A 19,340-nucleotide genomic window follows, 5' to 3' on the forward strand; every position below is an offset into this window, starting at 1 on the left:
TTCCTTACTGGGACTGCATGACTATCACGATATTATCAAGTGTCCCATGGATCTAAGCACTATAAAGGTGCGCGTCGAAGAGTTTTAGATACATAACCATTTAAAAATGCCACCATGTGCACAATCAGATGTTCATGTATTTCTCGATCTTGCAGAGGAAAATGGATCATCGGGAGTACCGGGATGCATTGCAGTTTGCAGCTGACATCAGGCTAATGTTTTCAAACTGTTACAAGTACAATCCTCCAGATCACGATGTGGTGTCCATGGCCCGAAAATTACAGGTACGGACACTTCACGATCATGATTATTTTGCTCAAAAATTATAATTGTGATTATTTATTACAATTGTTCTCATTTCAGAAATTTCTTTTTACATTTAATCTGAATTTTTGCACTTTTATCCAAACACAGATCAAGTCCCCTCTACATTATTAAGACTGATAAAACATTAAAGGGATAGTTCACCCAAAAATGAAAATTATCCCATGATTTACTCACCCTCAAACCATCCTTGGTGTATATGACTATCTTCTTTCAGTCAAACACAATCGGAGATATATTTAAAAATATCCAGGCTCTACCAAGCTTTATAATGGTAGTGAATGGGGGGCAAGATTTTGAAGCCCAAAAGAGTGCATCCGTCCATCATAAAAATAATCCATACGGCTCCAGTGGGTTAATAAAGGCCTTCTGAAGTGAAGTGATGGGTTTTTGTAAGAAAAGAGCAAAGCCAAAATTGTGATCATGATTTAAGTACGATTAATCATCCAGGCCTACTTTTTCTTCCTTTTCTTTTGCACCAAAAGTAAGCATGTCAAAAGTTGGATATTAAAATTTTCATCTCTCTATTTCAGGATGTATTTGAGTTCCGCTTCGCCAAGATGCCTGACGAGCCCCTGGACTCCCTCCCACCTGCGTCCCTGGGCGGCGGCCTGGGCGGTCACTCCTCCTCTTCCTCCTCCTCTTCCTCCTCGTCGTCAGAGAGTGACGTGAGCAGCGAGAGTGAGAGCGAGAGCAGCCCGAGCTCCGACAGTGAGGAGGAGAGAGCGCATCGCCTGGCCCAGCTTCAGGAACAGGTGTGTACACAGGTAGCGACTGAACTTTTCCAACAAAGTTCGCTAAAACCGGCACTGACAGATTTGACGTATTTGTACGTTTAATGAGAGCTGCAGTGGCCGTGGGTTTAGAAACACAGTGACACTCATTCACTCGCTTGTCTGCAGTTGAGAGCGGTGCACGAGCAGCTGGCTGCGCTGTCCTCTACGCCCATCGTCAAGCCCAAGAAGAAGAAAGAAAAGAAAGACAAGAAGAAAAAGAAGAAGCCGGAAAAACACAAGCGGAGCAGGAGCATAATGGAGGATGAGGTTGTCATTCGGCCGCCGAAAACGCCCAAACTCTCCAAGACACCAAAGAGCAGGAGCAACAGCAAAGCGGCGACTTCCACTCAGGGCAAGAAGGGCTCCAGTAAGAAGAGCAACAAGAGCAAGTACGTCTCCACTTACTAATTTACACAGCTAATTCATAAATCATCAACAAAAATAAACGTATCTTACTCCTTCTCATGTTTCCCTTAGATCCTCAAAGAAATCTCAAGCCGCATCGTTTAACTCCATACCCATGAGCCACGGTGGTCTTACGCCACACTACGACTCAGAGGAAGAGGAGGAGACCAGCCCCATGAGCTACGACGAGAAGCGGCAGCTCAGCCTGGACATCAACAGGCTGCCGGGTGAGAAACTGGGCCGCGTGGTCCACATCATCCAATCACGAGAGCCCTCGCTGCGCGACACCAACCCAGAGGAGATCGAGATTGACTTTGAGACGCTCAAACCGTCCACGCTGCGGGAACTAGAGCGATATGTCATGATGTGTTTACGAAAGAAACCACGGAAACCTTATGGTAAGAGCACATTTAATTTAAATATGATTTATATAGTGTAGCTGATTTGTAAAAAAAACAAGATATGAGCTTCCCATGAAAAAGGAATGTTTGTTCTTGGGCAGCTAATGGGAATCTGAAGCTAGACTTTAACCCATAATGCTTTGTTTAGCCCCACCTTTCCTGGTTTTGTTCAGCACACTCCTCAGGTCGACAGTCATATGCTCTTTACACTTCTGTGAACAAACACAATGCTGTTCTTTCATTCCTCCACTAATGTAGAGTCATCTCCCATGTGACTTGTGTGTTAACATAGGTACAATGTTGAATAATTACATGGCAAGATGAAAAAAAGAAACGAAAAATACACTGCCGTTCAAATGTTTTTGAAAGAAGTCTCTTCTGCTCACCAAGGATGCATTTATTTGATCAAAATTCAGTAAAAACAGTCAAATTGTGAAATATTATTACAATTTAGGAGAACTTTTTTTTTTTTTTTTTTTTTTTTTTTTTTTTTATATATTTCAAGATGTAATTTATTTCTGTGATGCAAAGCTGAATTTTCAGCATCATTACTCCAGTCTTCAGTGTCTTCAGAAATCATTTTAATTTGCTGATTTGCTGCTCAAGAAACATTTCTTATTATTTTCAATGTTGAAAATAGTTGGGCTGCTTAATATTTTTGTGAAAACTCATTTTTTTCAGGATGCTTTGAATAGAAAATTCAAAAGAACAGCAATTATTCTTTTGAAAAATGTAATGTGTCCTTGTGGAATATTAAATATTAACTGTCCAAAAAAAACAAAAAAACAATCTGTAGTGTATATATTATATTGGCTCTGCTCTCTAGATAGGAGTATATGCAGCCTTTTTATGTTTTATTTTTTAATTTATATTTTACGTAACTTAATGCTAGCAAATGAGACATGAATGAGACAGAATTGGGGAAGTTATGCATTTGACAGATGCTTTTATTCAAAGTGTATTCATTGTATCCAAGCTATACATTTGATCAGTTCATGCATTATCTGGGAATCAATCAAACCCATGATCTTACTGTTGTTAGTATTATAATGTACTGTTTGAGCAAATAAAAATTATTGATAGTCAGTAGATTTTGTTCACTAGGGTGAACTAACATTTGTGTGAACAAAATCACACAGGTGGGTACTACTGATACTGATTCTCTCAAAAAGACTGCCAAATTAGTGGTTTAGATGATACACCTTGGTGTATGACTTATAAATATTTACCTGAATACTGGAAAAGTTTGAAGTTTAAATGCTTTCCCTACTCTTATTTACATTCATTGTATCTTTGATTTAACATTTAAGCCAATGGTACAGGTAGAGACACCCTTGACTAATTATTTCTAGATAAAACACTATAAATTACTTAATATTCTACAATATTATTGATTTGATTGCACATTTACACTATCAGATGAGAACTGAACTGAGCTGGATGATAATGACATCACTGTTTTTTCCAGAGCTGCTTTATAGATTAATTGAACTCATTCCATAATTGATGATCTTTAGTTACACAGTTATTGAACTGAACTAAATCAACACTGAACTAATTTCAACTGAATAATGACACTATTGTCTTTCTAGAGCTGCTTCAGCAGAATTGAACTCTGTTTGATCATTGTTTATCACTGTAAAACTGCTTTGAAACAAATTTGTATTGTATGAAGTGCTATATAAATAAGTTACTTGACTTGACTTAAAGACTTTAGAAGTTGCATGGGAAATTTGACCAAATGTGTGTTTTCCAGTGGCAGTCAAAGGTGCTGCGGGTAAATCTCGCGAGGAGTTGGCTCTGGAGAAGAAGAGAGAGCTGGAGAGAAGACTGCAGGACGTCAGCGGCCAGCTCAACTCCGGCAAGAAACCACAGAAAACCAAAGGTAGGGACTCTGAGGTGTTCACAGATGATCAATCAGAATCAGGTTAATCAAGACATATTAAATGAACATCTCTCTTGCTCTTTCAGTGGAGAAGCCCACTGCGGTGGAACCCAATGCCATGGCGTCTCGTCTCAGCGCCAGCAGTTCCAGCTCAGACTCCTCCTCCTCGTCATCCTCTTCCTCATCCTCTGACACCAGTGACTCAGACTCAGGCTGAACCAATCAAAAGGAACAGACAATAATTAAAACACGCACTCCATCCTAGAATAGAAAAGAGCTCCTGCTCTAAATAACTAGTGAAACAGAGAGAAATATAAATAAGGAAAAGCAGGCTTTCTCTTTAGATGTATAGAAGCAGTGTGAGGTCAAAGAGAATTCTGGGAAATGTTGGACGGAGAAGGAACTGATGGAAAAGCAGACCGGGGCATCCTTGTCTAATTTGGGACTCATTTCCGTTAGACCATCCTTCTTTACCTTGTGTATATACATGTACAAAGATATATAAATATCTATTTTTCTTTTATAAAGAAGAATTTTAAGCAATTCCCTGGTAGGGAAGAAAACAAAAATCTGACTTTTTCTTTTGTGAATCTTTTGTGTTGCTTTTTATTTTTCTCTCCCTCTTTTCGTTTGACCTATTAGTTGTTTGTCGTAAAGAAAACAAAAGGCTTGGAGTGGAAACTACTGTCACTTTTGTTTGCATGAGCGAGTGTGTGATGTGTACGTGTGCCATTGAATCCAGTGATTTTCCTGCCCACTCCGAGTAATTTACACACTTTGCACATACGTGTATGTGTAGCCGCTTGGTTGTGCATTTGAATGAATAAACAAAGCTCCACCTATTCAAATGGCATCTGTACACCTTGAAGTTAGGAGAACATGAAATGACATCATCCGTCTCTGTTCGATGGGCAGCCTGTCGGCTTTAGTGGCGTCTTAAAACTTGAATCTGATCACCTCTCCATCCAGCCTGCTTTATTCCCATGGTCAAATGAATGGGTTCAAATCTGCATTAAACATACAGAATCGTGCTCTTAGAATTCAGCTGGGCTACATGAGCATTTGTTTTTCTGGATGCTTAAATTATTTTTCTGTTCATGTGGTTTCGGTCAGGATTTCAAGAGCAGAACAGAGTCTTAGATGCACTATCAGAAGCTGCTTAATAAGGTGTTGATATGAATACTGTTTTGTAAATCTTGGTTTTTGAGTTTTAGTCTGGTTTTGTTTGTTCTGTTTTAGTGTGTTGTTATTTGCCCAGAGAATTGATGCACAATTTATGATTTTTTTTTTTAACAAAATGACCCTCATATTCAGAAATGAAATGCTTGGAAATATAGTTTCAATATCATAGCACACGCAGTTACACAACAACAAAACAATATGAAATTTGTTTTTTCTTCCAAAATTTGTACATATGTAGGTTTCATGACCTCGCAGCTTGCATCTGTCATTATGACCTGATTTCTGTTTCCTGTGTTATTTTTTCTTTTCTTTTTTTCTTTGTTTACTCCTGTCTTCAGCTCTTCTGTTTAGTATTGTGGCTGGTTTTTTCCACAGCTCATTCTGTTTTTTTAAGAAAACGACAACAACAAAACATAACGAAATGAAACCTCACGCTATAAGCATCATCTCCACAGATGCTTCATGCGACCGTAGTTCTCATCTGAAAAATGTCACATTAATAAAGAGGGTGAGATGTTCTTAAAACAAAATCTTGTGGCTGAGTGTTTCTTCAGGACCATGCTGTTTCATTAGCATATTTCTATATGAACTTCAATGGAATATGTATTGCATCCAGGGATATTATAGTTAACTAAAACCATTTTAAAAAAGTTACTTAATAAAATATAAAGAAACTTAAACTTATTTCATTCAGCTAGTTGCCAAGGTGACATTTCTAATTTTCAACTAACTTAATGTAAGAAAATAACTAAGGTTTCACAGACAGGGCTTAGATTAAGCCAGGATTAGGACATTTAAGTAGCTTTTTAAAATGTTTTTTTTAGCAAAAAACATTAATGTGTGCATCTTGAGACAAAACAATGGCACTGAAATATTTTAAGACATGTCAGAGAAAGTTTCTTTCAGTTAAAACAGCTCAAACATGCATTTTAATCTGGGACTAGTTTAAGCCTTGTCTGTGAAATTGGGGGAAAAACTATTACAAATAAAATTACCAAAACTTGAAAATTAAAATGGGTATTATAATAAAAACTAATTGAAAATATTAACAAAATGATAGTAGTTTGTTAATGATACTAAAATAAGTTTATTTATTTATATATAACCTAAGCGCCATTAAACTATATGGCCCGGTTTCACAGACAGGGCTTAGCCTAAACCAGGATTAGACCTTAGTTCAATTAGGATATTTAAGTAGCTTTTATAAACGTTCACTAGAAAAAGACATTACAGGTGTGCATCTTCAGACAAAACAATGGCAGTGACATATTTTAATATATTATATATTATATTTTAATATGTCAGTACAAGTTGCTTTCAGTTAAAACAGCTCAAACATGCATTTTAATCTGGGACTAGCTTAAGCCTTTCTGTGAAACCGGGGGTATATCATATAAATTAATTATTAAAGTTATTTTTTACATTAACCTGTAAAAATGCATTGCACTCATCAGGATACTATCCTGAGCTACATCAGAAGGTGGCAGTAGTGTTTTTGTATGCCGAATGTCTCCTGAAAGTTTAATAACACCTGTTAGCATTAACATCTGTTAGCATTCGTATTCATCTGTGGCAGACGCTCAGTTAGCACAAGCCCCGAATGTGGCGGTGTAACATTCCTGTAGTGTGCTGAGGTAAGTTTAGGAAAAGTCAACATGAGTGTATGGATGGGATTTGACAGCTCATTGGGTTGTCAAACAGATATTAATAGTTTTGTAATGTACTTGATTTAACCTGAATTCTCCTTAATATTTTGTAGATGATAATGGTGTGAACATAATATTTTAGAAGATCTTTAGTTTTCCTTTACACTGAAATGTGACAAAAAAGTTGTAGTGTTTTACAGGCCTTGTGCACTTACTGTTCCTGATCCTATGGGTAATTGATACTAAATTATGAGGAAGTATCCATGATCAGTGAAGCGTATGAATGCTTTCATTATTCAGACTGACTTTCAAACACTCTCCTCGCACAGCATTGCTTCTACACTGAAGAACACTGAGATGAGGATACTCAGACTTGGACTTGTCCTGGTGGGCTTTGCGTTTTGTTGTGTTTCATCTAAAGGTGAGTTTAATTACCTGAAATATCTGTTATATGAAGACAGGACTGACTTGTAGGACCAGTCTCACCATTTTACGGTAACTAACTAATCACATGCTCAGAACCATTTTAGCTTCTGATTTTTGTAAAGGGTTAGTTCACCTAAAAATGAAAATTCTGTCATTAATTACTCACTCTCATGTCGTTCCAAACCCATAAGACCTGCGTTCATCTTCAGTACACAAATTAAAATATTTTTGATGAAGTCCGAGAGCTTTCTGACCCTCCTTAGACTGCAATGTTATTACCATTTTCAAGGCCCAGAAAAGTAGTAAAGACACTGTTAAAATAGTCCATGTGACTACAGTGGTTCAACCTTAATGTTATGAAGCAACGCGAATACTTTTTAAGTTCCTGTTTGATCTTTCCAAGAACCTAATTGCAGCAAAATAAAATACTTCATTGTTGAATATGCACATATTTCTGGATGTATTGAACCCTCAAGAATGTATCTTAACTGGCATATACTGACTCTTATTTGAATAACTTTGTTCCCTTCAGATGTTTACGTGTTCCAGGGCATTGACGAATGCGAGTATAGCAAAGAGGATTTGTCTGACATGGTCTACACTGTGAAGCTGGTCTTCAACCAGAAGCTTCTGTGCAGTTATGACTCAAGGCTGGGGAAATATGTTGGTTATGATGAATATGGAATCAAGAACGCTGATCATTTCAACAGTCAGAGCTGGAAGATGAAACAGCGCAAGGAAGAGCTGGAGACACTGTGCAGAGCTGATGCAAGATTTTATGTCAACAGCACAACGAGAAAGGGTAAACAGTGTATTTTTCATTCTTCTTTTATCTTCTGCATTTTCATTTGAGCACAATAAATTTTAAGGAAATGGAAATGAAAGCAATGAGTTGAGATAGTCTGAAGTGATCCAATAGGTCATATTTAGTGGATGAATCTTGTTGTTTTGCAACAGTGCCTCCCGTTGTTACCGTACGCTCCACTGAGAAGGCTCATGGTCAGCTGACCACCTTGGTGTGCCGTGCATACAATTTTTACCCACAGGCCATTAATATGACCTGGCTAATAGATGGATCGGAGGTCACTGGCGACGTGATCTCTACTGAATTCATGGATAATGGTGACTGGAGCTACCAGATGCATTCATACCTCGATCTGGTGCTCCACAGAGGAGTCGCAGTGAGCTGCCGAGTGGAGCACAGCGGCCTGGAGAAACCTCTCGTCATTCAGTGGGGTGAGTAAAGATAGTGAGCTGTATTAATAATTGTTTAGATAACTGTTGGAATTTACCAGTAGTAGTTGGTGCTGATCACCAGCTGATCTATGAACAAAAAGAAAGCACACTGCCACAATCAATCAACTTCATGCTGAAGAACTGACCATGGGTTATTAATGTTAAAGGGTTAATTCACCCAAAAAAATGAAAATTCTGTCATAATTACTCACCCTCATGTCGTTCCACATCCGTAAGACCTTCGTTCATCTTCAGAACACAAATTAAGATATTTTTAATGAAATCTGAGAGACGCCTGTTCTGACGTGGAACCTGGAAGTGCTGAACGTAAACAGTGTAAGAGAATGACACAGAAGAGAAGAGATTGTTGAATAAAGTCGTTATTTTTGTTTTTGCGGAGAAAATGTATTCTTGTCGCTTCATATCATTAAGCTTGAAACGCTGTAGTCACGTGGACTATTTTAACAATGTCTTTAGTACCTTTCTGGACCTTGAAAGTGGTGGTTAAAGGGTTAGTTCACCCAAAAATGAAAATTCTGTCATTTATTACTCACCCTCATGCCGTTTCACATCCATAAGACCTTTGTTCATCTTCGGAACACAAATTAAGATATTTTTGATAAAATCCGATGGCTCAGTGAGGCCTGCATCGCCAGCAAGATCATTAACATTTTCAATGCCCAGAAAGCTACTAAAGGCATATTTAAAACAGTTCATGTGACTACAGTGGTTCAACCTTAATGTTATGAAGCAACGAGAATACTTTTTGTGCGCCAAAAAAACCAAAATAACGCCTTTATATTCAACAATATCTAGTGATAGCCGATTTCAATTCAAAACACTGCTTCATGAAGCTTCAAAGCTTTACAAATCTTTTGTTTTGAATCAGTGGTTTGGAGTGTGAAAGTCACGTGATTTCAGTAAATGAGACTTTGTTACGTCATAAGTGTTTCGAAATTTCAATGGTTTGTGTGTTTTTGGCAGCTTGATACCCGCTCCGAACCACTGATTCGAAACAAAAGATTCGTAAAACTTCGAAGCTTCATGAAGCAGTGTTTTGAAATCGCCCATCACTAGATATTGTTGAATAAAATCGTTATTTTGTTTTTTTGGTGCACAAAAAGTATTCTCGTCACTTCATAACATTAGGGTTGAACCACTGTAGTCACATGAACTGTTTTAAATACGTCTTTAGTAGCTTTCTGGGCATCTGAAAGTGTTAATTATCTTGCTGGCGATGCAGGCCTTACTGAGCCATCGGATTTTATCAAAAATATCTTAATTTGTGTTCTGAAGATGAACGAAGGTCTTACGGGTGTAGAACGACATGAGGGTGAGTAATAAATGACAGAATTTTCATTTTTGCATGAACTAACCCTTTATCTAAAACTATTAAAAACACTTTTTATTGAAATAAAGCTGAAATGAAATAAAATTCAATTTTCCATTTTTCCATTTAATATTTATCAGTTAAAAACACTAAAATTACACACTGGAATAAATAAATAAATAACTAAAACTGAAATATAAATAAAACTAAATTAAACCTGTATAGTAATATTTTAAAACAAACAAACAAAAAAAAACAGGAAAGAATAAAAATGAGAAAAGCACATAGCAAAATTACTAAAAATGAAACTAAAATTAAAACAAAAAACTGAAAATAAAAAAGATTTTTAAAATGATTGATACTATAATAGTATATAAATAATGTTAAAATAACACTAAAACTGATGAGGCATTCTGTCCATGACCCACCAGATGTGGTCTGGTCCAAATTTTCCGACACTTCCACTTTTACCTCTGCAAATACATGTTACTGCGTGATGTTTGTGTTCATGAAGTTCTTGTTTTTCTGTTGAACTGATGTCATGTTGGAATTACTGTAGAAATTTCTCACAAGTAAAGTCCACAATACACATGCATTTCTTTGTCATGATGTTCTGTTGGTTTTCTTGCATTGTTGGTTTATTGATTTGCACGTAAACTCTTAAAATAGAGTACTTACTTCTGTCACCTTCTGTTCATTCTCTTTCTCTGGTCTTTTCTCATGCTCAGACTCGACCTCTCTCAATACCAGAATTGCAAAATTAGCTGTGGGTTGCTCTTTTTTCCTTTTTGGCCTTATTGTGGCTTTTTCTGCTGCATACATCTACTACAAAAGAAAGCACAGAGGTAAACGTCTACCACTACTGATACTGAAATAATGGATTAATAAATCCAGGATAGATGTAAAGGCATTATGTAAACACTTTTCTTGTCTTCCCCCAGGTTTTTCTTCTCTTCCCCTCTATTGAGCACCTTTTTCATTCATTTTGTGATGTTAAGGGTTGAAAAATCAGTTTTTTACGTGGATGCGTGTAAATGTTTGATTCCCTGTTGTATATTATTGCTCATTTTAATAAAGAATATTTTTTTTAACTTACCTATGCATGGTTGCCTCTGACTCATATTTGCATATCAAACCAGTGCTCTAAACAAAACATATATATAGACAGAAAAAAGAAAAAAAAACCCCATAAAATATAAACCTCAATACTGCAACATCAAATAAGTTTATAAAATTGTGTCTGTAGAAACATGCATATATTTAGGGATTCATTAATGTAGTTTTATTTTTTAATCATCTGGTGTTGAATGATATCATTTAGGGCAGAAAAGCTGCAGAAAGAAAACACTCTGACTGCATTTACTCTAACAGCCACAAGGGACTGTGGTTAATTGTTCTGTTCATTTCCCCAGACAAACAGCAGCGGTTTAGATTTCAGAGCAGGTGCAGTGTGGAGCTTATTCACTGTCATTATCACTCCTGAACTCAGAGGCCCTTTTGTGTTAAATCTCTTTATGTTTCCCTTAAGTATTTGACCTAAGAACAAACATTTTCAATCAACAAAAAATAAAGCTTTTTTCAAAATAAATATCATATACTTATTTATATATGTTGTACATAATATAATATTAATTTATTAAAAATTGATAACTTAAAAATGTATATATAATATTAAAAATTATGAAATATATATTTAATAAATAATACATAAAATTGAATATATATATATATATTTGTATTCCCTTATTTTTGTTATCATTATTCTGATTCTGATAACAATAAAATTATTAAATTATAACTATAATTCATTTTAAATAAGTTTAAGATTTATTGAGGGTCAGTTTTATTGAAGCCAGTTGTTGACCACAACTGCTCTAGAATTAAATTTAATAAAAAAATGCTCGTGTATTCTTTTCACGATAAAACCATAGACCGTAAAATATTAAAACCAAGGGCGGCTTGTATTTTGAAGAGGGAAGCAGGTCATTTTTTTCTCTCCAGTTGTACACTTCTGCCCTCTTGTGGTCAGTTACGGTATTGAGCATTTGTAAATTAATCTGGTGCCGTTCCAGTTTCTCACAGCGCTCCTAGCTGGAATAGCCTACCTCGTTTCTTAAATAATTTTTCTTTTTTTTTTTATTTGAGGTAAAATAATTTTATCTTTAACTAGCCCATTATCACTCCCTCTCTCCTAACGACAGTAACTGCCATATTTACACTCAAAAATGCTCCTTGTTCAGTTTACTTAAAACGAGTCAAAGCAATTCAATTCTCAAATCATTTTATAAAACCTAATTTAATTTCTTTCAGCTCTCTTTAATTTGGAAAATTTTCCATTTGTTTGGGGACTATATGAATAACACGGTAAACACTTACCTCGTGTAATGTGCTGGACGATTTATTTATTTGAAATCAAGCAGCAAACAATCAAAGTAAAAGTAAATTATATATATAAAATGGCGGAGCTTATGACGACAGAAGTGTAAAATTATTTCAGTCATCTAATGATTTCCATGTGTGTTCGCATCAGGTCATTTATACTCATGTGCTCCTACACCTTGACCAGAGTGACCAGAGATTTCCCAACAACAGCTTCTTCAACATTCTTCTGAACTTATACAAGAAAGTAAAGGATTTAACAACATAAATGTGAGCGAATTCATTTTATTTTATTCTTGAATCCTTTAAGAAGACTATCAAATTGTAAATCGCTTTATCCCATTCATGACTTTGAAAGTCAAGAGGTCGTGACTGAAGCATGGGAAAAAATATTAGTGGTCTTTTAATGCCCTCTACTGGACATAATTATGTACTACAATACACAGTTGACCATAATGGCGGCGCCCTCTCGTCTCATATCCAGGCTGACATTAGTGACGGGTGAGATTTAAAAACATTTACTTTGTCTTAATGGCCATATATATTTTATATCATTTAAGTCATAATACCATTTTAAAGTTGAACACTTTTGTTGTACAAGTCATACAGCTACTGTTCACTTTCAGTGCTCGTGAAAACACCTTTGTTTAGATCATGTTTATAACTATTGAGTCTGTAAAAATGATTAACATTACATTAAATGATTAACAAAACATTAAAAGCTACAGCTACAATATTGTTTTCAGTATTTGTATATATAAGAATACATAAAATGCTTTTAGCTTTTTTAACCATTATTAGTCTAGATGTTGCATTATATCATTATGCAAAATTTAGGGCATGTTATTTTGCTTCTAGTAAAGTTTAAAGAAATTAATTGGAAGGTATATACGTTCTAATATATATCAGAGATTTATTGATCAGATTAATAAAGCAGTCATGGTCAGACATTGTCCTTTTTTTCAGGAGGTGGCAGTGGCATCGGCAGGGCCGTGTGTCAGAGATTCGCCACTGAAGGTGCTTCTGTTGTAGTGGCTGACCGCAATGAGGAATCAGCCAATCAGACCTTGGAACTCCTGTCACGTGACCACAAAGGTCAGGAGCACATGGCCCTTGGGGTGGACGTGTCATCAAAGGACAGTGTGGAGAAACTAGTGACAAGTATACAGGTATGACAGATGTGTGTTGGGCTCTTCTGGAGCTCTGACGGGTCGAATAATAAACTAGAATGTTCTTGATCTTGTTTTCTTACAGTGCCGCTACTTCCAGCCGCCCTCTGTGTGTGTGAACGCAGCTGGGATCACTCAAGATGAATTCCTTCTCAAGATGGAAGAAGATGATTTTGACAAAGTCATTGATGTCAATCTCAAGGTGCTACAATCTAGAGCCTTTGGCTCTTAAATCTTAAATCTTTCCTACTCACAAGAAAGATTTAAGTGAGTCTTGTCAAGAAACATGAGTTTCTTCTAAAAAAAATTCAAAAACAGGTGTAAGGGTTTTTTTTTTTATGTTTTTGATTTTGGTAGCCATCAGTTATGCTCACCAAGGCTGCATTTATTTCATCAAAAGTACAGTAAAAACAGTAATATTGTGACCATTTAAAATATATACTAACTATTTGATTTCTATTTCTATTACTATTGCTATTATATGTTAAAATGTAATTTATTCCAGTGATGGCAAAGCTGAATTTTCAGCATCATAACTCCAGTTTTCAGTCACATGATCCTTCAGAAATCATTCTAATATGCTGATTTCCTGCTCAAAAAAAAAAAAAAAAAAAAAAAAAAAAAAAAAAAAATCTTATTATCAATGTTGAAAATAGTTGTGCTGCTTAATATTTTTGTGGAAACCATGAAACATTTTGTTTTTTATTATTCTTTGATGAATAGAAAGTTAAAAATAGCAACATTTATTTGAAATCGAAATCTTTTGTAACATTATAAATGTTTTTACCATCACTTTTGATCAGTTTAATGCTTGCTGAATAAAAGTATTAATTTCTTTATAAAAAATTCAGTAACACTTTATTTTAGGGTCTTTTAGTTGCTTATTAGCATGCATATTACTAGATTATTGGCTGTTTATTAGTACTTATAAAGCACATATTAATGCCTTACTCTGTATGACCTTATTGTACATTCTTAATCTAACCCAATACCTAAACTTAACAACTACCTTACTGACTATTAATAAGCAGTAAATTAAGAGTTTATTGAGGGAAAAGTCGTAGTTAATAGTGAATATGTGTTCCCTATACTAAAGTGTTACCAAAAATTCTTACTGACCTCAAACCTTTAAATGGTAGTGTATGTATGTATGTATGTATGTGTATATATATATATATATATATAATATATATATATATATATATATAGTTTTTTTTTCCATTAAAGTTGTCCCTTTCTCCTTAGTGTTTCTGAACATTTTAAATATATTCTATACAGTGTGTAAGTCTGTATCTGATGTTCTGTATTCATGATCTCTTCCAGGGTACTTTTCTTCTGACTCAGGCCATCTCTAAGGCTTTAGTTTCTGCCAGGGCTGCGAAGGGCTCCATCATCACTGTGGGCAGTATAGTGGGCAAGGTCAAGCATTTACAGTAGAGCAGTATCACGCTGTAGTACACTCACAGTTTTATTACAGTGGACATTTATCAATTTTACACCAAGGATGCTTAATAAAGTCATTAACATTTTTCCTAACCATAGGGTTTCTTAAGTGTCTCTTTCTTTGGCTGTAGGTTGGGAATATTGGCCAGGTGAACTACTCTGCTTCTAAAGCAGGAGTGGAGGGACTCACTCGAACCGCAGCCAAAGAGCTCAGCAAGTATGAGCATTTTACTGTGACTGGAACATATTTACAGACCTGCCATTTTTAAACACATTGTAACCATTTTATGTTTTGCTTTAGGGTTTGTGGTGCTGCTTATGTGTTAGTAATGGGCTGTAAACATGACACTGGTTGAGCTTTTTTATGAGAGAGATCATGGCTGCGTCCCAAAACTTAGGCCATGACTTTGTAGGCAGCGTTTGCGCACGAAGGTACCTCACGGAATTGATATCGGACAGACTTCTGAGGCAGCGTAACGATTTAATGATCTACAACAAATTAGAACAAGAGAACTAAGCGAATATTTAATTACTACAATACTAATTTATCACTAGAAATGACATCAAAAGTGGAAAACATTGGTAAAAAATGTACATTTACACACAAACTGACCACCAACTGCAACTTCAGATGCCATCTTTATTTTTTAGCTCAACTGTCACAGAATAGAAAGCACAGGATTGTGGGATATCAAAGCCAGTGGAGGATACATCTATGCTGCCTTTAAAAATCAATCAGATGAAGGCATCTCATGAGACAGGAAGTAAAGCTAACATTGGATTGGGATGTGCCTTGATGCCTTCCTACCTGGAATGTGTCCTCCGAAGGCAGCATTTTTAAGCTTTAGGATGCAGCCATATCTCTTAATGTTCTGTTTTTTTAATAATTTAATATAAATATTAATATAAGTGTTTTGTGCCTTTTAGATTTGGTATTCGCTGCAACTGTGTCCTGCCAGGGTTCATCGCTACACCCATGACAGATAAAGTACCAGAGAAAGTCATCGATAAAGTAAGGAAGAATATATCTGTCTTCAGATTAATAAAACAAGCTGATTATTTGTGCACGTGAACAAGTTTTAGAGTTATTTCTTAAATGTGACGAGATTGTTTTTATTGATTTAAAACAGCTTTAAACTTTATTGAGGGACCTTAAAGAAATAGTTCACTCAAAAATTAAAATTGTGTCATCATTTACACACCCTCAAATTGTTCCAAACCTGTATGAGTTTCTTTCTTCTGCTGAACACAAAAGAAGATATTTTGAAGAATGTCGGCAACCGGACAGTTGATGGACCCCATTGACTTCCATAGTATTTTTTCTCCATACTATACTGTGGAAGTCAATGGTGCCCTCAACTATCTGGTTACCGACATTCTTCAAAATATCTGTTTGTGTTCAGCAGAAGAAAGAAACTCATACAGGTTTGGAACAACTTGAGGATGAGTAAATGATGACAGAATTTTCATTTTTGAGTGAACTATCCCTTTAACTTTTTTATTATATTAATTTATTGCATTGTCAGACCATTGCACTGTATCTTACCATATTAAAGCCACTTTTATTGTAACTTTAAGTACTATTTTGTGCAGCTCACATCCATTATTCCAATGGGAAGGATGGGAGAGCCTGCTGGCAAGTATTATTTTTTCATTATACAAAAACATTTTCATGAATGCACTTGTATCACAAAAACTAATTTGTTCTACTTATCGGTTTGGATGATCACTATGTATGTTTATGTATATAAAATTAGATCTATTTCTCTTTCATTCTTGTTTCTGCAGAAGTCGCTGACGCATGTGCCTTTCTGGCTTCTGATGACAGTCGATATATTACTGGAGTCAGCATTGAAGTTGCTGGTAAGAAGCTTGATCTCTTGCTGAAAAGCATCTTCAGCAGAAAAACTGTCTATGATTTTATTTAGAAATACTCTGTTTTCAATTTGTTTTGAATTAACATGGACTTTTCTCTTTAATCAATACAGGTGGACTCTTCATTGGCTGAAAACAATGTTTAATGTAACGTTGTTCACCAACACATTGCCTTTACCTCTGTGAAATTGTCCTTGTATAAATTTAATTGCTGTAAAAATATTGTGTACAATGTAACAAATGAAAATGAAAATCCTATATTTATACAATTAAAGTGTGAAGATTTTATAAAGAACCCATTTTTAAAAAACAATTAAGTTGACACAAGAAGAAATGTGTTGATGTGTGGTTTAATGGGAACGTTTGGACCAAAACATCAAGTCAAAGAATTAAAACAGTTAACAGTTCAAAACCCCGAGCGCAAACAAAATTGATCATTTAGATGAAGGGTTTTTAATAGGTGTTTAAAGGAAAGTGGCCAAATTACATACGGTTTCACCTAAGACATGAGAAAACTTGTGCTGGGAAGTTGTTGAAAGGTGAAAATGGGAGTTTGGCTCAGAAGAACGAGGCAGATCAAATATTAGCAAAAGCACCATGTGACCATGACAACAGGAAACAAACGTGGAAAAGAACAACAAAGGAGTCCAACAGCTCTTTAAATAGATTATATATTACACAAACAGATTTTGAAGTACTTACATAAAACAAGTTTTAGCACCATATTTTTTTAAAGGCAGATGTTTGTCTTTCACTGACAAAAACAATCCTAGCAGTATTGTCCTTGTGAGAAAACCACACAAACAACTTTTAATTCACAAATAATTTTTATAGCTTTTCATTCCCCTCTCCATGTTTTAAAAAAGAAACAAAAAATATACATAAAAAACAAACCACCATCAGTTTCCTTCCCTCTCCTTCCTCTTCCTGTCCCTTCTCCACTGCTGTCTGAATCTCGAGACTTTTTTTTTGTCATCTCCACCTGCACTAAATTCTCCTAAACCTCTATTTGCGACTGAAATAATGCAATGTTATCACAAGCAAGTATATAGATCATACAGAGAAGGCAGATTTGCTTTCTGGGGTTTAATTTACATATTTAATAGATTGATGAAAAAACTACAGGAAATAATTACAGATGAATACCACATTATTTTGTACTGCAAGTGTTGGTCATTTTCTTGAGAGCACCTGTTTGTTTCACAAAATAAATACAATAAAATATTTCTGTACAAATGGTTCTAATGCACAATTCCAGCCTGAACACTGTTCACACGAAAGGTCAAAGGTGACAGATGGGTTTGTCATCAATACTGAATGCTGTGGGTCAACTGTGTGCAGATTGTCAGATAAAATGCAAATTTATGCAAATTTGTAAAAGGCACATGTAGTGAAACGCATAAATACTGGACTGGTAAGTTGGCAGCATATCTATAAAAGTCGAAAATTCTTACAGATTTTATTACTCTATAATAAATGTACAACATTATCAAATTCAATACAATTTTACACTGTTAATGGCTTTGATTTCATTGCATATTTATATGGCCCAAGTCATTCAGGTGTGATTTTATTACAGCACAGAAACGCATTCTAATTTCACCTTCTAATGGAATTTTCATGCTCAGCTTCCGTTCCTCAGTTTAAATTTTGCACCTGCATTCTATTCTATAAGGTACGGGAGGAAGCGAGGAAGGGGTGGAGATCTGCACAGGACTATAAAAAGGAACGATCAGGCATGGAGGTAGGAAGAGTGGAACGTCTCGGAAGAGAAACAGTGGGGAGGGGAGCTGTAGGAGAGAGGGGGCCGAAACGGGAGGGTCTTCCGCTTTAGGCCAGCAGTATCTGCTCGAACACACTTCTGTTACTTGACAGAATATTTGTCAATATCTTCTCTCCTGCGAGAATGGCTCTCTTCTCCTCTTGTTGTCCATCCGTGGCTGGGAGTGTTTTTCCCTGGGCGTGTACTTTGTGTGCAACTTTGTTTCACAACAATGTGTGTGTGTGCATGTGTGTGTATGTGTGTGTGTGTAAATCTATGTGTCCCACTTTTTACACGTAATTTCAAATGTCTTTATAGTGTTGGCATTATGTCTAGGTTTTAAGTGCATGATTAAGTGAGTATGTTTGTGTGTGAGTGTTTGTATCGGTGATTGTATTCCCCTTTGCCCTCAGCATGTGTGTGTTTATCCCAGGAAACAGACAGGTCCCACTTCAAAACCAAATTTCTGATTGTCCTCCCCAAAGTCTGAGATCCTGATGTCCAGCAGAGGGAGCTGCTCCACCTGAGGTGTGTTCACCTCCAGCACTGTCCTGTCCAAACCTTTACGATACTGCAGGGGAGAACAAGAGAAGGAAAATATTTAAGAGGAGAGACAAAATACCTTAAGATATTGGAAAAAAGAACTATGTGTAATTTGTAGATAAAAGTATATAAGACCAACTACCCAGCAAGTACAAACATTTTTAAAAGTATTGCACTTTGGTTGCAGTTAAAACATTTTAAAAACACACCTAAAATAAATTGTGTAATCAAGAAATGAAGTGCTGTTTACATATTTAGATTAAAACAATCTACATCAAAATCAAATGCAATTTCAGAAAATACCCAGTAGATTTAATAACAGCATTATAATGTATTCTTACAATGAAAACAAAATGGTCAATAATAAAAAAAAAATAATAATAATAATAATACTTAAGCATGCAAATAAATTGAACAAAAGTTTTTTTATTTCAAATAAACACTGTTTTTTAAACTTTCTATTCATCAAATAATTCTGAAAAATGTATCAGAAAAAGCAGCACAACTCTTTTTAACACTGATTATAATAATAAGAAATGTTTCTTGAGCACCAAATCA

The 19,340-nt window shown here is 35.5% G+C and overlaps 4 protein-coding genes across 9 annotated transcripts in view; 3 read left to right on the forward strand and 1 right to left on the reverse strand.

Annotated features, from left to right (window-relative positions):
- LOC127500860 (bromodomain-containing protein 2-like) overlaps nucleotides 1–5,079 on the forward strand; it is a 12,884-nt gene extending 7,805 nt beyond the window's left edge. For 3 of the 4 annotated variants that reach the window (XM_051872409.1, XM_051872410.1, XM_051872412.1), the window contains 7 exons: nucleotides 1–67; nucleotides 156–284; nucleotides 858–1,091; nucleotides 1,227–1,489; nucleotides 1,578–1,903; nucleotides 3,663–3,791; nucleotides 3,878–5,079. The exon at nucleotides 1–67 is cut by the window's left edge and continues 398 nt beyond it. In XM_051872409.1, coding sequence (XP_051728369.1) covers nucleotides 1–67; nucleotides 156–284; nucleotides 858–1,091; nucleotides 1,227–1,489; nucleotides 1,578–1,903; nucleotides 3,663–3,791; nucleotides 3,878–4,008 — 1,279 coding nt within the window. In that variant the 3' untranslated portion in view covers nucleotides 4,009–5,079. The remainder of the gene's footprint in view (nucleotides 68–155; nucleotides 285–857; nucleotides 1,092–1,226; nucleotides 1,490–1,577; nucleotides 1,904–3,662; nucleotides 3,792–3,877) is intronic. The other variant, XM_051872411.1, reaches the window with a different exon arrangement.
- Nucleotides 5,080–6,484: 1,405 nt separating this feature from the next.
- Nucleotides 6,485–10,706, forward strand: LOC127501450 (SLA class II histocompatibility antigen, DQ haplotype D beta chain-like). Its single transcript, XM_051873420.1, has 6 exons — nucleotides 6,485–6,607; nucleotides 6,949–7,040; nucleotides 7,578–7,847; nucleotides 8,003–8,281; nucleotides 10,340–10,456; nucleotides 10,553–10,706. The coding sequence occupies exons 2-6, from the start codon at nucleotides 6,977–6,979 to the stop codon at nucleotides 10,576–10,578; spliced, it is 756 nt and encodes a 251-aa protein (XP_051729380.1). The 5' UTR covers nucleotides 6,485–6,607; nucleotides 6,949–6,976; the 3' UTR covers nucleotides 10,579–10,706.
- Nucleotides 10,707–12,152: 1,446 nt separating this feature from the next.
- LOC127501449 (estradiol 17-beta-dehydrogenase 8-like) lies at nucleotides 12,153–16,772 on the forward strand. Its single transcript, XM_051873419.1, has 10 exons — nucleotides 12,153–12,260; nucleotides 12,437–12,491; nucleotides 12,957–13,159; nucleotides 13,245–13,361; nucleotides 14,483–14,578; nucleotides 14,734–14,819; nucleotides 15,530–15,614; nucleotides 16,196–16,238; nucleotides 16,391–16,465; nucleotides 16,591–16,772. The coding sequence occupies exons 2-10, from the start codon at nucleotides 12,446–12,448 to the stop codon at nucleotides 16,608–16,610; spliced, it is 771 nt and encodes a 256-aa protein (XP_051729379.1). The 5' UTR covers nucleotides 12,153–12,260; nucleotides 12,437–12,445; the 3' UTR covers nucleotides 16,611–16,772.
- A 239-nt stretch (nucleotides 16,773–17,011) lies between these two features.
- LOC127501448 (collagen alpha-2(XI) chain-like) overlaps nucleotides 17,012–19,340 on the reverse strand; it is a 36,369-nt gene continuing 34,040 nt past the window's right edge. For all 3 annotated transcript variants that reach the window (XM_051873416.1, XM_051873417.1, XM_051873418.1), the window contains one exon: nucleotides 17,012–18,810. In XM_051873416.1, coding sequence (XP_051729376.1) covers nucleotides 18,664–18,810 — 147 coding nt within the window. In that variant the 3' untranslated portion in view covers nucleotides 17,012–18,663. The remainder of the gene's footprint in view (nucleotides 18,811–19,340) is intronic.

The sequence above is a fragment of the Ctenopharyngodon idella genome, chromosome 19, assembly GCF_019924925.1.
Source record: "Ctenopharyngodon idella isolate HZGC_01 chromosome 19, HZGC01, whole genome shotgun sequence".
NCBI classification, from domain to species: Eukaryota; Metazoa; Chordata; class Actinopteri; order Cypriniformes; family Xenocyprididae; genus Ctenopharyngodon; species Ctenopharyngodon idella.

Coding starts and splice junctions, on each gene's coding strand:
- LOC127501450 (XM_051873420.1), top strand. CDS start 6,977: ATGAGGATACTCAGACTTGGACTTGTCCTGGTGGGCTTTGCGTTTTGT. Junction 8,282..10,339: donor ACCTCTCGTCATTCAGTGGG/GTGAGTAAAGAT, acceptor TCTCATGCTCAG/ACTCGACCTCTCTCAATACC. Junction 10,457..10,552: donor CTACAAAAGAAAGCACAGAG/GTAAACGTCTAC, acceptor GTCTTCCCCCAG/GTTTTTCTTCTCTTCCCCTC.
- LOC127501449 (XM_051873419.1), top strand. CDS start 12,446: ATGGCGGCGCCCTCTCGTCTCATATCCAGGCTGACATTAGTGACGG. Junction 14,820..15,529: donor GCAGCCAAAGAGCTCAGCAA/GTATGAGCATTT, acceptor TGTGCCTTTTAG/ATTTGGTATTCGCTGCAACT. Junction 15,615..16,195: donor CAGAGAAAGTCATCGATAAA/GTAAGGAAGAAT, acceptor TATTTTGTGCAG/CTCACATCCATTATTCCAAT.